This window comes from Opisthorchis viverrini (assembly GCF_000715545.1).
Source record: "Opisthorchis viverrini unplaced genomic scaffold opera_v5_115, whole genome shotgun sequence".
In the NCBI taxonomy this organism is placed as follows: Eukaryota; Metazoa; Platyhelminthes; class Trematoda; order Opisthorchiida; family Opisthorchiidae; genus Opisthorchis; species Opisthorchis viverrini.
In genome coordinates, this window is record NW_008751773.1 from 677,029 (window position 1) to 690,954 (window position 13,926).

At 40.8% G+C, this 13,926-nt stretch overlaps 1 protein-coding gene across 1 annotated transcript; it reads left to right on the forward strand.

Moving 5' to 3' along the window:
- Positions 1–307: 307 nt before the first annotated feature.
- T265_13904 (hypothetical protein) lies at positions 308–12,553 on the forward strand (the record flags this gene model as incomplete). Its single annotated transcript, XM_009171072.1, has 3 exons — positions 308–483; positions 8,889–8,999; positions 12,522–12,553. Coding segments are annotated over 3 exons (240 nt in total), but the record flags the coding sequence as incomplete, so codon positions are not given.
- Between the last annotated feature and the right edge of the window lie 1,373 nt (positions 12,554–13,926).

Genomic DNA, 13,926 nt, shown 5'->3' on the forward strand with positions numbered 1-13,926 from the left:
CCCGAAAATTTATAACAATTTGAAAATAGCCAACAGCAAACACAACAATCGAAATCTTTGAAAACACTTGGGAGTTCTTGCTTGATTCTGCAATAGGTTTGACTCTGATGGGATAAGCAATTTTGTACCCATCAACGCAAGCAATTATAAAAAATCAGCGAAGGTTTCTATGGCACAACGCTCGTACGTACATATTTGTTTGTGTCTCTTGTTTGTCATCATCAGCAGCGATTGGTTGATTTGCTTTCCCATAAACTTGCTGACTCTGCATGGAAGTGAATGCTTCTGTTCACTCTGAGTTTAAAAATTCTCATTTGCTCTGCTTGTTAAAGCGATACTTCTCTGACATTTACAGGACCACTTTCACCATCAGAGAGGAGAGGCTATGAAACTTCAGCTTATTTTCCTTTTCCTGGTGGTTGCTATTACCATGGGATCAACAGCTCGAGACTTTTATGAATATCTTGCGCGACAGGAACCTTAGTAAGTCAGAGTAACGTTTTCAATAAAACAACTGGTAGAAGACACTAGAGATAAAAGCTTTTTAAACACACTGACTTAAAAAATAGACATTTTAGAGCTTATGTTTATAATCTCGATTATTGCTACCATTAATGTTGTTCCTACTCGTGTTTAATTTATTACCGTGTGTAGTCCACTCGTGATTCTCAGAAAGGAGCACGAATCAGCAAGCAAACTGATACCGGCAGGTGCACGGCTCTTTGGATTTGAACTTTAAATGTTTCTCCTTGAGCAGTATGGCTTCCCCAAGTCACAGCAGTGACATATAAAAGGTTACTAGTTTGTTCACTGAGTCAATAGTCAGTTTGCTAGTGCTCAATCAGCTGACGAGTAACACCACCGCTAGATAGTAGGTTGCGTAGTTCCTAACATACTGCTTGCATTTATGTAAATGACAACGGCTGTTTGGTTGACGGATAGCTTGCACGCAAATTGCCAAACATGTGAAGATCGTACATTAGACAGTACCGTGCAAATAAGGTGTTGACGGTTTCGGGTTTTAACGAACAACGGCAAAAGTAAATTGAAATAAGACAGCCAACTTATGACAAGATTGATTCGAAACTTCCTCCTCGTTCAGTGAATTCTGTACCACATTTGAAAAAGCAAACTTGCTGACCAGCTCAAGCAAATGAAATATTTCTGCAAAATGAACCGCATTTTGAATAGCAAAATGTTGTTTGCTACACGTTTCTCCTTCACTTAACACATGCTACAGCAACCAGCATGAAAACTCTTTTTAAACTATTCTATTGACCGTAGGATGAAATTTAGTAATAATGCAGGTCAAGATAGAATTAAACACCAAGCGCAACAAAAGATCTACGGGTTCTCTCAAGATGCAATTCTGATTTGCGTTATCGCAAAAGACCAAGTACTATATCAGCAGGCATCCCTGGCATATCACCACCATAATACCTAATTAGGTTTGTATCCCTACACTGATAAGTTCACCTACACGCTTTTGAATATCGGTCGAGATTAGTGGACGATAATACCTGCGTTGCACTTTGTGTTTAGCGCGGCTGCATATAGTGTTCAATGTCAGCAAACGGAATATCAACAACCTGACCAAGTCACCCGTTTAGAATAGTACACTTACGCATAGGTGCATGGCGAGTAAAACGCTTTGGTGTAACAGTTTTATTGAACTGATCTTTGCGTGTATCTCAGAACGGAAACCATTCACAGTTGGCTTGCTAAAAATTTAGCTGTCTATTTTCGACTAGGCGTTTAATGCGGGAGTGGAAAATTGAGTTTTCTAAAACACCTATTATGGTCTCGCTGGTACTTTCATAAGTTGGATGGTTTATTTTTAAGTTACTAAGTGATGCAGGCGATTCGCTCCAACTATCCTTGAAGAGGTGTACTTCCGACCAACCAAATGATGGGTGTAGTGTCAGTCCATAAAGCTTCCTTGCAGACAAACTATATGACATTATACCAGATCAGCCTATGAAGTAAATGCTTCACCTGTAGTTCTACTTATACTTGGATAAATAATTTAACTATTCCAGTGACAAATCGGATAGAAGAATGTTGGGTCAGGAAGTTGTATCTATCACCAGAAGTAATCCTCTACTCCTGAACAAATATAGCTTTAGGAACAAACGGAAAGAAATAATCGATAAAGTGTTCCTCTACTACTGAACAAATATAGCTTTAGAAACAAACGGAAAGAAATAATCGATAAAGTGGTGGGATCCCCCAAGGCACCGTTTCATAACACAAAGTCTTATTGTGCATTCCGGGAGTTTTATTTCGCAGCGCCTATAGCAGTTAACGATTAATTTAACGTGATATCCAGTGACTCTTCTAATGGGAGAATACCCTGGATTTTATCCTGTCCATCACCTATTTTGTATATTTACGGAGATTTGTGCATGATATTTTTTGCCCATTTTCTCAGTGAATACAAACATAGTGCAAAATACGAGCTCTGGACTTCCGTAAAGCACGCTAATGTATCCAGGGCGTAGTTTTATGAATCTGGATCCCTGCTAGTTAAACAAAAGTTGTTTCCATCGGAGAACTTGTAGCAGTGATAAGATGGAAGAAGTCGTCAAATAAAGTATATCATAGGCTACAGTTTGTCACCTAACCTGTTCAAGAGTTTTTTTCCTGCTATTAAAGAGTTTCTGTGCTATTGACCCAGTTGTACGTGGTGTCGGTCTGTTTCACATACTGAATTTTACCCGAAGCAACCTCAATGCTCAGGTTTAATAACCTCGCTTATATCTGTCCACAGAAGCGTGTCGTATGTACTGCTAAACCACATCAATCTCAAATAAGGGGACTAGCCTCATTGCAATTGGAAGGGCATTTCAACACGTCCGAAGGTTTTGACTTCAGTGGTCAGAGACAAGGTATACTGAAGAAATACTTGCTGAGTTGGGGAAGTTAGCACATGATGATCAATAGATAGCAGTAAGAAGGCGAGCTCTGCAAGCTCGTTTGTAGGTGTATACTGATGAGGATGGTTTGATTTAAGCCTCTATCAACTTGACTAATCGCCGCGAAGGATACGAGTCCGAACCCACTAATACATATCGGCAAGAGTTTTGTGTGATTCATAGTTGGCACTTACTATGAGCACAAAGCGAGGTCTGCAAGGCAGATAAACATTCTAATTTTACTCCACCCAAGTTAGAATTAAAAGTAATGATTTCACCGTTTTTAAATCTATTCTGGACCGTTTAACAAGCATTAGCCTTTTCGCGGCTTCGACAAACATATTTTTAAACACACTACACTACTCATAATGTTGTTGAAAACTCTTCGACAGCATAGACTGACTTCACTTACAGGACGAAAATTCCACGAAAAACCCAAATCTTCTTACACTACGAACAATCTACAAGTAGCTCAGTGCAGGAATAAACTTCACCTGATGAGTGAAACTTCCGTCTAAGAAGTCGTTGCTAGAGGAAGCAGTCAACGCGTGATACGGGTCTCGTGTTTGAAAGACGAGCAGCGCCATATGCTGCCTAAATGCTGATTAGCCAGTTGTAGCCGAATGGTCAAGTGCTCATACTACTGGTCAGGAGGTCGCGGGTTCGAAACTCTCCGGAGTTTCGTGAGATGCGCACTGCTGATGATTCTCATTAAGGATGAAACAGCTGCACAGTGCTTTTCGGCTTTTCGGCATAGATTGGCTTCACTTGCAGGACAAAATCTCCACGAAAATCCCGAATCTCCCCACACTGCTAGCAACTCTTTGACAGCCCACAACCGGTTTCACCGTTTCCGAATTGCACAAAATTAGCAAAATACATTCATTCGCATACCACTTGGCTTTGACGGTTAGCTTAACTGAAATGCAGCTGAATCTCTTGTTTATGATGCGTTTATGATATTTTTAAATTTACATAAAAAGGGGCGTTTCCCAAAACGTATGTAAACATACGGCTTTCTGTAGAGTCCTATGTTTGTCTGATTGTGTCCAAAAGCAATATATGTTCACTGCAAATTTTTAAACAAAAGACTATATCCTTCCGAGTGCTTTGACCCTCTTCCATATAATGTTTGGGTGGGGAAAATAAGAAATAATAAAACTTGGGGACAAATAGTGAGGAGGATTTTTCGATGCTTTCAGGGTCGACAGTAAGTGTTGCAAGCTAACCTCAAACGGCTTTTTCAGCTTATTTATTCAAGATAGTTGCCAACGTTAACCAAGCTCTTTTTTCACCATCTTTAACTGATCCGTCTAAATTTTGATAAGAAGCACACCAAAATGGCGTACTTTTACTTCAAATCCGGCCGGTGAAGATGCCCGGACCTCGGAAGAGAAGCCAGTCCAAAATATCTCCTTTAGCTGTTTATTGTTCAGTCTATCAGCAGAAAAAGATTAAAACGAATGAACTAATTATTCTAAGTTGATTAGCCTGGTTGTATGGACTGCAGTAGGTTGAATCAGTGTTTTAGGAAAAAATGACGTAACAAACTTTTCCGTTCCCTCAAGTGCATTTTGTGACAGGTTTGTTGTTAAGTTCGCATTTTTTGTTTGCTCTCAAACAATAAACCGACCACCAAATGTTGGTGTAAAAACTATCGGAAAACTTTGGGTGCACTGACATGATCACGCCCGTGGTTTGACTAGAATGGAGGTAAACGGTTATGCTGTAGCGTATCACTTTTTTTTACAAACGTACTACTCGGGGTTGTGGATTAAGTAGTATGTTCGACTTAGCACAGTATACGGTTGGATAGTCTCTACAGTCTTCAGGCGAATCAACATTTCGCCTCTGCCTTCATGAACTAAAGCTAGTCCAAGCCACAAGGGGGTAACACAAACGAATCCTAGTAACGAATCGTTTCCATCAGGGCTATCGTCACAAATTAAGATCGATTAACTTGATTTTCGATATCCACGCCACATGCGCGAAAACAAGCTACAAAGAGAGAAGCGAGTAAAGTTCGCTTCTGGTATACAATTGGGTTGAATGCTTGGGATCAAAGTAAACATGTTTACTTATGTTGGTGCATCAGTATCAGGTATTGTGGTCCCCATTTCTCGGCCAATCTTCTGTCATACGGTTCGCTGTAGAGGAATTTAGAGGTTACTTCGCGCCGTTTCGTTTTTTGTGATTCATAAACGCACATATTAACCCAATGATTCGCCTCGTCCAACTCGGGTGCCTTCATTTGTCTCCATTGACTTTCCTTCAGTGAAAGTTTACAGGAAATTACCAGATGAGCATCCTTGTGCCCAATAGTTCAGTAATATGCTTACACTCGCGTAGTTTCTGCTGATGGTAGTTTCTGGTGATGGGTTACTTGCTTTGGAGTTGCTGATTTTATTTGAAGACATGGTTATAGGTAGGTGTCTTCAAAGAGCACAATTCAAAGAATGGTAATCCTATTTCCTCGTTCAGTTTAGGTGGAAGTACTGCGACATTCTTTTGGCAAAGTTATTATATCCTGAGACCATATCATTGCATTCCTTAAGTGCTATTCTTACATTCACTCCTATGTTTCAGAGCACGCTTTGTGTGTTGCAACTCCTGAGAATTCCACACCTAACAATTTAATGCACAAGCTCACATGACGGGGCAATAGTTATCTTAGTGAAAGCTTGCCTCTCCAAAAAACCTCACGCCAATTTTATATTGCTCCGACACTACTATATCTGAATTGTTTACTTTCTCCTATAAGTTTCGATTTTTTTCGCGCTTATTCTAGGCACTGCTTTGGAAACGCCCAGTAAGCTTTGGCATCGGTTTTACCATAAAAGTGCGTCACTGACATCGAAAACATTTCCTCATGGTTAGTGCTTTTCAACAAGATCATGTTGTTCTCAAAACCGTGTTTCGGAGGCTTTTAGGCAATATTCGAAAGAATCACGAGACTAAATTGTTATCTCTTCGGAAGTAGTCGGTATTTTCTATGAAAGCAAAAAATTAGGAAAACGGTAATAATATTCTTTAATTGTTCAGAACTTTTGTCCATTCTTCTACCGGTCACATCAGGCAGCTCCAACATGCTCACCACACACAAGAAAGAAACAAATGAGATTTTGGATGAATGCACTGTATTGTAAACGTCACCGGCACTAATGAGAGACATAATTCAGTTGCCCGTTTCTGATTTTTATGTTAGGAAAGTTGCGACATCTCAAACACCGTGTCAACCGAAACATGAAGTGCTTTTTTGCGTATGCCACTAGAGAATTTCACAATTGAGGGGTTCAAAATGTCTTCTGTTAAAATTTATGTAATTTACGAATTAGTGTATTTCACACCACTTGACGTTTATGTGAAACAAATAGTTGACAGAGACAGAGAGAGCATGCCTGTCTATTGCGCTCCAAGAACGTCAAAAGTGCTAATCGACTGCTGAAGTCTTCTCAACAAACGTATGCGTGCTATGATGCGACAGGGACAGACCAGTTGCTTTGTGGCATTTGACGGGTTCTTTAATTGCAATCTATGTTTAATATGTTTTATTTAGATTATATAAAAACATCCGTAAAACGTTTATGGGCTTGTTGCCTACTCGATGATTTATTAAAAGCGTCGTAGTTTTTGGGTCTTGCTGGATAGGTATTTCCTTCAGATTCACGCTACTCTCGTGCGTTGATGGAGTAGTGGCTCGACGAAGTTGAGTGTTGTTAACTACAACGCTTTTAGTGTACAAAGTCACACCACTCTCGTTTGAACGGTCGTCCTCCTGTTCTGGTGTAATTATTCCGGTGAGTCCACACCAAAGGCAAGTATTGAACTAAAGTTTCGCTCTTATCAGAACTCTTCAGCAGCGCATATTCAAGGGCCGTGCCGGGATTTGAACCCCGGAATTCTGACATGCGAGTCGAATGTGTAACCACTACTCTACCAACGCACGTTGGACGCGTCTGAATTTTCACATCTGATTAAGCGAACGTGTTCACGCGATTGGTGTGCCCGACTGATTGAACGACGACCCAGTGACTGTCCTGGTTGTGACGATCGGTTGACACGCCAGTCAGGACTTCCAAGTCAGGTAGCGTGACAAACGCTTGAAACCCACTGGACAACTTTTTGGTTGCAGTTTTGGGGTTTTGCGGGATAGGTATTTTCTTCATAGTCACACCACTCTCGTTTGGACGCTCACCTCACATGTCAGACCTCCGGGGTTCAAATCCCGGCACGGCCCTTGAATATGCGCTGCTGAAGAGTTCTGATAAGAGCGAAACTTTAGTTCAATCTGATTAAGCGAACGTGTTCACGCGATTGGTGTGCCCGACTGATTGAACGACGACCCAGTGACTGTCCTGGTTGTGACGATCGGTTGACACGCCAGTCAGGACTTCCAAGTCAGGTAGCGTGACAAACGCTTGAAACCCACTGGACAACTTTTTGGTTGCAGTTTTGGGGTTTTGCGGGATAGGTATTTTCTTCATAGTCACACCACTCTCGTTTGGACGCTCACCTCACATGTCAGACCTCCGGGGTTCAAATCCCGGCACGGCCCTTGAATATGCGCTGGGGGAGAGGTCTAGTTAACAGCACTCAACTTCCACGGTAATAGCATGTGTTGGAGATAATAAGGTCTATCGAGGTTGCAGAAACAGACTGAAGCTGTGTAAAAATGCGACCATCAGGAACATGTCTTAGAGCATATTTTGTTTGCTTCCCTCAAACTTATGAAAAGGAGTTTACAACCTGAGAATTTAGTATTATTGGATTGTGCTGTGTATATTGAAATAACTGGACATTGAAAAAAAATGAATTTCTGTTGCAAATGCAAAGTGTAGAAATTTGATCAACGCGACACAGAGGAACTATACTCCTAACTAGGTCAATCCGTTTTTAATGCGGGGGGGGGGGCAATCAGAATGCTATAGATAACACATTACAAAGTGGCCCATCTGTAGCTGTCGAACGACTTGGACCAACACATCAACGACGTGAAGTGGACTGTAATGAATAAGCAGCTGCTACCATGCAACCATGATTGGACGGTGTGTGTTGGGTACGAGCCAATATGCATCATAACTGCGATAGATTAGTTCCAGAATTGGAAAAACGAGTTTTTGACCTGTTTGATAATATTGCACATGATGTCTATGTACAAACAGTTCTTAAATTATGCATGGCGTCCACCATTAAGACGATGCATATTCGGCTAATTTCAACGAATCATTATACGAATGTCTGCGGTGCTTCCCAAAAATCTATTCAAGTAAACGTATGAATATTTACAACCTACATGAAATAAGTAGTTTGTATAAGGTAGTTCTACGCCCTTAGTGGCCTCCAACTATTATGTTATCATCGTACCGCCTTTAATTTGATCTATGGCAAAACTGGAAGGCCTACAAAAGGCTGGTTTGTCACAAAAATGTGAAAAGATTAGCTTCTTGAAAGGATCGTGGGCAATATCATGCATATCAACTGATTTCATCATTTTGCTTATTCATATGGTACTTGAGTTTGTAGTTGCAGGAATCCACAGCATTCCATAATTTCACTGCAAAGTGATCAGGTTTTTGCATCACGAATCTGACCAAAATGGTCACGACATGCCCAGTGCTTTTCTCACTACCTCACAGTAAACTACAACAAACTGATTGGTTGTCTCTAAAAGCAGTAACTTCTGTGGAGCCATGGGCTCAATGCTTGCATATATATTCTTTGCCTGGAGCACATAGGTCCGTATATATTCTTTTACCGAGAAGCTCTTATCGCGTTCCCTACTCCTAACTGTTGGAGTAGAGCCCTACGGCCAAATATCAGAAGTGTCCAATACAATCAGTTTTTAGTTTGCTTATCTGTGCATACCCCAAAAGTGTATGATTCCTGCATGAGAAATATAACAGACTATTTTGCGTCACCAGGGTAGGCTTTGCCCTCAAATCGGTTCTCAGTAAGCTGTTTTTCCTTCGGCAGTTTAAATGTGCCGCGGCGCTCAGCTGCCTCGAAGCGAATGGCTACAGAACATCGTATATTAGAGTTGGCTCGTCTTCATCGGCTCACAGAAAAGGCACGGAGAATTTTGGAGTAAGTTGCCAAAGTCATTTAGAGCGTTCCCTTGTCCACTGTGTGTACTACGACCATGCCAGTTTGTTTCTGTCAAGATGGGGTTTTGTGGTGCCCTGAAATTGGATCTCCATTGGTGTGTATGAATACAGGCAGGTTTCATCTGGTGTTATTCCAGTTATTTAACAATGGATTGACTTTTCACCCTCATGCCTAAAGTGACGCGTGTACGCAAACATGAGGTCTCACTGAAACATTCAAAAATTTATGTGAATCTAGGTGATCGCACTGGTAAATTCTCATGGGAACGTTCAGTGTGTCCCTATCTCGAGGTCCTAAAACTGCCACGCTCAACAGTGGATGGTACTGTACTTTCCAAACTTACAGTCTGAATGGGCTTGTGCTCTTGAATTTAGCGGTCAGAAATGAGCCAGAAATAACGAGACCTGCGGGTGTTTTGCTTAGCTTACATTTTCAACCTGACCATTAGTTCTGTAAACATACTGCTGCACAGTAACAAAACACACAGTAAAACACAAAACAGTTCACGGTGTCATAAGATTAGGCTCTAGGTTTAAACCGGGTTTAGACAAGCTCAGACTTGAGGGACGTCTTATTCCAGTATTTCAGCTCACTGATAGGTTGGATCGTGGATGAGTTACCGGTGAGAACTGGCCGCAAATTTCACTGTGAAGTAGATATCGGTCAAATCAATCTCTAGCGTCTTTTTTATCTCTGGTGTTGGTGTGAGCAACCTTCAACTGACTCATAGCTAAAAATAAGTTGGAAGAAATCACGCGAAATTCAAATATATTTTCTAAGTAAACATTGGAAACCACTGTCCAGAGCAGCTTGTTGGTCAATGAATAGAAAAATGGCCAATACATGATAAGTCGCAATCAATCACATTGGGTTTTCCGAGCCTTATTAGTAATCTCGTGTGTAATAAATTGCTCATTCTGTTTGCTTCACTGTAAACTTCCGCTCATTATGCTGGTATCCATTCGAGCTCAGTCGCCTCCTCCAAATATTCAGAACATATTAATCGCATTCATGAACTTTACTTCCGGGATTTTTCGTGAATTAATCGTTACTACTGTATCCTTGTCAATAATCCTTGCATCCATTTTCACGCTGCTTTAATAACCCTTATGCATTCCATGTTTGTTCAATAGGCTGCGGTCACCTATTATGTCTCATCTCTCTTCTGATCCACTTCACTAGCAGTATCAAACTGCTTGAGCTGGAACTCGAAGTTGGCAGAGCAAAAAACAGCCTGAAATCAGTTTACCAAATCATGACTCCATAAGCTTAACTAAGTACCTGAGTTGGGGACTCAATTTCTATTTTGCTCCAGTGAGATGGAACTTGAACTCAAGATTTCTAGCTCAGAGCAAACCCTAGTAAATGAGGCGTGTTAGTAGCTTCCGGGAATCGAATGTATTTACACGACTCTTCCATTGCAAAAATTTTCCCGCAATTAGAAAAAATGAAACCCATCCTAACAGGATAGCCCACACTATAAATGCGTTGAAGAATTAGTGTGTCCGTCTTTACCATGACATTCTCTCCCTGATCTCTCCCTCTTGCAATGCGGTTGATGGACTATGACACAGAGAATTATTGTACTGTAACTGAATAATTAAGACACTGGCGAAGTGTCCCTGCGTTTGGGCCAAAGCTTTCTGAGAAAAGAGATAAAGTTCCAGATAAAACCAGGGGATTAAAATTTTGACCCCAAGATCTACAAACGATGTGCTAAACTTTCGATTACAACCTTTAGGAAAAGAAATACATTGGGAGAAGTTGAGATAGAGCTGGGCAACAGGCAGGATACGTAGCCTCTAACGCACTTTAAATTACTGCCATTAGTTCCTCGCCCATTTGATGATCCAATCATCACTGCTGTGTGATACAGCATCTTCTCGATGAACAGCTTTCATTCCTGCGTTAATAACCATTCGCACTTGGAACGAGCTCAAACTACGTGCGACCGCTAATGTGCACAATTAGTTCAAACTTGACATTAGCGTACTCGGTGCAGACTTTTGGACCAAGATCAGTACCCTCTGTTTAAGTGTATTTGACTTTTGTCAGCTGGTGATTGATTCGAATTTGTTCCATTTATTAGTATTTTACGTCAGATATATTGCTTCTGGGAAAGAAATTTTGGTATAACCAGCAGTCCTTATTCGGAATATTTTAGTGAGTAGTGTAGTCCTATTTCATTATCCAATTCCCCAGTTAGGAAACTCTGGAAAATTCTTAGGTCGTTTTGCTATTAGCGTGCACACATAAGCATAAATTATGGAGGTTATGACCGTGAATAGGATTAAACATTCATTTGGGATAAGGATATTGCAAAGATCATGAGCAAACAGAGCACACTATTAAGAACTGAGCAAAATCAGTCACAGAAATGAGTTTAACGAGTATGTTAAGTCATATTCAGTTTGCCACCCTAGATTTAATGTTAGGTCCGCTGTCAACGGTTTCCGAAGTGTGCTTTGTTACTCAGAAGGCTAGGACAGGTTTGTTCTGTACAAAGTTGAGGTGTCCCCGGTTACGAACGGTGAGTACGTCTTTTCCGAAACATGCCAATCGTACTTATTCACCTTGACCTTTAGCACAGGGTAGTATGGTAACACCCGTTGAGACCTGAGTGCTGAAAATTAACAAATCTTTATAAAAGTGACTTGAAGGCAGGGCTTTTATTCTTTTTGGATCATGGTGAAACACTCACCAGATTGTAAGCACGATATTTGCTTGACAGTAAACAAATGACAGACAGCTGAAGGCAGCCAGAGAAGTAATAACATCTGTGCATTGTTCATTCCGCTAAGCTTTTATTTTTGTCGTGTATCCCCAAAGGTATCCGGCCCCCGCAGATGGTCTGATGTGCACCAAGCTAAGGGTGTCCGGTTTAGGTTACTCGCTTCGGCAAGAAGTCCAAAGCTTTTACATCAATTTCGTGCTGTATGTATTCAGCATTTTAATTACTTCCGTAATTGGCAGGAGGCAGAAAATAGGTCCCAAAACACATGTGTCAGAAATACAGATATACAAAGATTTGAAGAACATTTGTTCTGAACACCGATTTTACTTGCTCAGTGTGATAAACGTTCCAAAGAAAGTGGTTACTTAGCCCAACTGACTTCCTGAATATGGTGGCCCCAGGAGTATAATACTTAAGACCCTCCAGGGCTAGCCACAGTTGCAGGTCTGCTTACGCAGTTGTGAATCTTGAACGGTCTCCGAAAATGGCAGATTTCAATACGTAAGTAACAGCTCTGCAAGTGGAGTTGTTACGTGGTTTGAACTGGAAATCTAAATCGATCAACTGCCGTTAAAGAATAAGCATATGAACAGCGACTTCATGTAGACACAAACTAATAAAAAGGTTTCCCAGTGTTCCACACCCTATCTGTCTTCCGAATAGACTTTACATCTCAATTCCCAGTAATATAGGCTTAACATTCTCGGATAGACTGTCTTCACAGTGTGCCAATCCGATGAGACGGCATTTTTTCAACCTTTTCTTAGACATAACCGATTCCAAAACTACGGAAAACTACGAAACTTTGGCTCCACCTCAAGTAAATTTGTTTTATTTTTATGGCCAATAAGTACGTTTGTTCAGCTCAAACGTATACGACAGTGTTAACCCCTTATATAATGTTTTACTATGTCCACGAAAGGAACTACCTACCGGTACCATTTTGATCGCAATTTTCATAATGATTTTGCATAAGTACAAACAATTCTCGATTATCTGATTTATTCCGGATTCCAAATGCAAGCTTTCCAATCGGCTGTAATTCTATCCGCATACTATATGTGACTGGCGGTCTGCACCTGGACATCAGGTTGAAATTAACTATATAGGACTGAATATGGATAAGAACGAACTTCCAACTCACTGGATGTTGTAAACTAGGGGAAGAAACTCGGAAACGCATAGAGAAGTGGCACAGAACAAATATTGAGCCTCTCTTACACGACACATGGCATACACACATTCGTCCAAAACCATACACGACCACTGATTTCGGTGAGTTCGAAGAAAATCGGCGGAGCAGCGAAATATGCCGCTAGGAACTAAGTTGGCATAAGTTAAGGATTAGAGATTAAAGGCTTTGGTTTACTAGCTTCTGTAAATATTTCAAAAAGAAAGCTCGGCATTTCAAACAAGCTTAATGTGCCATCATTTTCTCGGGGACGTCGTGCATTTTCAGATTGATGAGTATTATGAGAAATATAGAAGCTACATGAAAACTATTGGGGAAAGACACTTATTTCTTCATGGTAAAAGGTCCTAGAAGGGTTCTGCATTCTTTTAATTCATGTGATTAGAAAATCAATGGAGAATTTTTCTCGATGACACACCAGGTATTCTCCTGCTGTCGCACATTTTGGCACTAAACACTACGTATATTTTAGCCATCGAGCCAGTATAAAGCGAACACATATATACAAGCAAAGCCGGCACGTTACCATTCAACCCCTCATTAACCGCAAAACAAAACAAACGTGGAGATTATACACCAAATGTGGGAAATTAAGCCTGAATAAATGGACCAGCTTGTCATATGAGCCATACGTATTTTCTCCAAATGCTGGTGTTTGCTATTCTCAGTGAAATGTCTTGAAAGGAACTATGGATTTACATTGCATCCTCACACTCTTCATATTTTCAGAGGGAAAGATTGACAATCTTTCAAAGCACAACCCGGCCTGCGCAACAATCAAACAGAAGTGTAGCCACACATTGGAGTTAATAAAATCGCATCTGACGAAATGAACTTTTTCCCGGACAAAATGGGGGCAAATTTTGGTGTAGGTTTACCTGGGTTAGAAGCAACATCGTTCGGAAATAGTTAGATACTTTACCAAACAAGCTACCTAGGAGCATGGCTTGTCCTCATCTGCAGTTTTTCACTGAATGGCA